The 2721-nt window shown below is 37.2% G+C and overlaps 1 protein-coding gene across 1 annotated transcript; it reads left to right on the top strand.

Annotated features, from left to right (window-relative positions):
* Window positions 1–56: 56 nt before the first annotated feature.
* On the top strand, window positions 57–1942 carry LOC104947585 (cyclic nucleotide-gated cation channel beta-1-like). Its single transcript, XM_010773630.1, has 3 exons — window positions 57–131; window positions 198–687; window positions 1479–1942. Exons 1-3 carry the CDS (start codon window positions 57–59, stop codon window positions 1772–1774), a joined length of 861 nt encoding a protein of 286 aa, XP_010771932.1. The 3' UTR covers window positions 1775–1942.
* The last annotated feature ends 779 nt before the right edge of the window (window positions 1943–2721 follow it).

The following is a 2721-nucleotide window of genomic DNA, read 5'->3' as shown; positions in this document are numbered from 1 at the left end:
AGTACGATGAGGAAGAACCGGAAGTGAAGAGGAAGTACGAGGAGGAAGAACCGGAAATGAAGATGAAGTACGAGGAGGAAGAACCGGAAGTGAAGAGGAAGTACGAGGAGGAAGCGGAAGAAGAACTGGAAGTAACGGGGAAGTACGAGGAGGAAGAGGAAGGAAAAGAGTTGCATGAAGAGGAAAAAGAAAAAGAGGTTTTAGAGGATGGAGGTGAAGATGAAAGAGCAGGAAACGAGGAGAAGAGCGATGATGAAGACGAGGTTGAAGAACAGAGGGATGAAGAGGAAAATGAGGTTTTGGAGAAGAAAAAAGAAGAGAGAGAAAATGAGGAAGAAGAGATAACAGGAGGTCATGTTGAAGAAGAGGAAGAGATGGAGACAGCAGGAGAAAAGGAGGACGAGGAGGTACAAATCAAAGAGGAAATAGTTGTTGGAAAAGAGGAAGAGGAGGAAGAGGTAGAAGAGGAAGAAGAAGACTCTGCCAGAAACCAGAATGAGGACGTTTATCCCAGCTCAGCGAGCAGCGACAGAGAAACAACACAAAGTCTGACGGACACAAAGTCTGCCCATCTGGATCTGAGAGAGGACGAGACGCAGAGTTTGGAGGAAAGACTCAAAATAAAGACGTCGTCTCCGGGAGAAACATCTGCCGTCGTCAGGGACTCTACACCTGGACCGCAGACAGGTCAACTCTGGCTCTTATGGCTGCCTTTTTTACCTTAATTGTATTGCATCGTTAAGCGTTCAGTGTTAATTAATTAATTAATTGAAACCTAATTAAAATTCCCCAGAGATGACAGTCACTCAGAGGCAAATAAAAAAAAAAGCTTCAAAGGACAAGACAAGATAACTAATTGTCTAAGTTAGTCTTATTGGGATTGTGTTGATTAAGGAAACCAATTAACAGACCATAATAACACTCCCCCATTTGTTATACTACATGTTTTGTTTAGATATGCAAATGAAGCCAATGCTAGCTTTTATGGAGTTCAGGTGAAATCTAAACTCACCAAATGGAAGGAAAACAGCCCCCAAAAAACCTAAAATCGACTGGTGTTTGTGTCCCCCTTTAATGGGAGCTGTGTCCCCCTTTAATGGGAGCTGTGTCCCCCTTTTAATGTGAGAGAGATAAGATAAGATAGGACTTTATTTATCCCAAAGGAAATGATTGTGCCAGAGTTACAAAAATACAATAAACACAGCAGCATGATAATAAAACTGTACACCAACAGTGCAGTAAAAAGAGCAATTAAATAACTTCATGTCACATAGACGGTCACATAATGAATGTAAGATACTTTACAGTGATGAGCAGTATTGAGTAGTGCAAGATACGAAATGCATGTTATTGTAGACACTTATTAATAATATTGAACATGTTATATAGCAGAGAGTGTTTTGTAATGATAAAACTAAATTACCTAACCTTTCAAATGTATTTTAATTAACACAATAGTTTCCATTATTTGGCATCAGCTTGCAGGTTGAAGAAGAGAGTGGCGTTGATGGATCCAGAAGCGTCACTAATGGCCGAAGAAGAAGGAGGAGGACGAGGAACACAAAACTCATCCAATCCTGCGATGGAGGCTAAGGAAGGAGAACCGGATGAAGGTCAAAACTCTGGCCTTACGAACGGCAAGGCTGACAACAAGAAGAAGAACGGCAAGCCACAAGCGTCGAAGTTCAAAACCGTGTCGTACAGAAGGATCCGGAGAGGAAACACCCGGCAGAGGATCGAGGAGTTTGAGGCCATGATGGATTTCGTAATTTAACCGGAGAGAGTTTTGGTTCTGTTGGCTCTCTGAGCTCTTGTGGTTAAAGATGATAGCGGCATCGTTTAGAGAAAAGTATAGGGGCCCAGGATAGAGCCTTGTGGTACACCTTAAGCATCATATTTTTGGGAAGAAACTGAAATAAAGTATAAATGTTTTGTTCCGTGATATGTGTTTTCTAGTTATTCTAAACAGCACAGTCTAATAATCAGTATTGCATCATATTTATTATTGAATAGTGATATTAAACAAGTTTACAAAGCATCATACTGATTTAAGTTATTTGAGGTAACTTATAATTTATATATTTCTAAATATTAATTATGATATTTTTGTACTACAATGTTAACTAGTACATTTTTACTCATTTTTAATCATGTTTAATGAACATTGCGGACATGTATTTTCTATAACAACTTATCAAACCAACATTTTATATATGGAAATAACCTTTAAAAAGTTTCCGCTTTACTTATATGTATATGAATAATTAAACATTTGTTAAAATAAGGAGCGTACAAGGACTACAAATCCCACAATATAGAAAGATATATAATAACTTTTAATGTGAAAAAAATATTTGTGAGTGTGATCAATATACGTTTAATTGACCTGAAACTGACAAATGAATCGCTAACAAATACATTCATTATTTTAATCTGTTATCTTTGCTGGAAAGATAAAACCAAAAATATCAGAATCCGAAGTCCTTTGTTTGTACCACAACAGGGAGATTTACATTATCATAGCAGCAGAAGTATTGAGAATATACTTACATATTCAAACGTTTAAAAATAGCTAAGTATACACATGTTGTAAATAATAAAAAGGAACAATAAGTAAAAACGAGTAGCAGATAAGTAGCAATATATGTTTTAAAAGTGACCATATGTGTACAAAAAGCAATATAATAAGGTTGATTAGCAAACCAAAAGTATTTCTCTAAG

Source organism: Notothenia coriiceps, unplaced genomic scaffold (assembly GCF_000735185.1).
Source record: "Notothenia coriiceps isolate Sejong01 unplaced genomic scaffold, NC01 NC01_scaffold00012758, whole genome shotgun sequence".
NCBI lineage: Eukaryota > Metazoa > Chordata > Actinopteri > Perciformes > Nototheniidae > Notothenia > Notothenia coriiceps.
The sequence above is the reverse complement of the archived record's forward strand: the minus strand, read 5'-3'. Positions and strand labels throughout refer to the sequence as shown.

Bases quoted from the DNA above. Each gene is read 5' to 3' on its own strand.
- LOC104947585 (XM_010773630.1), top strand. From the start codon at position 57: ATGAAGATGAAGTACGAGGAGGAAGAACCGGAAGTGAAGAGGAAGTAC. The intron at 132-197 runs GTAACGGGGAAG...AAAGAAAAAGAG, and splicing joins AAGCGGAAGAAGAACTGGAA to GTTTTAGAGGATGGAGGTGA. The intron at 688-1,478 runs GTCAACTCTGGC...ATTTGGCATCAG, and splicing joins TACACCTGGACCGCAGACAG to CTTGCAGGTTGAAGAAGAGA.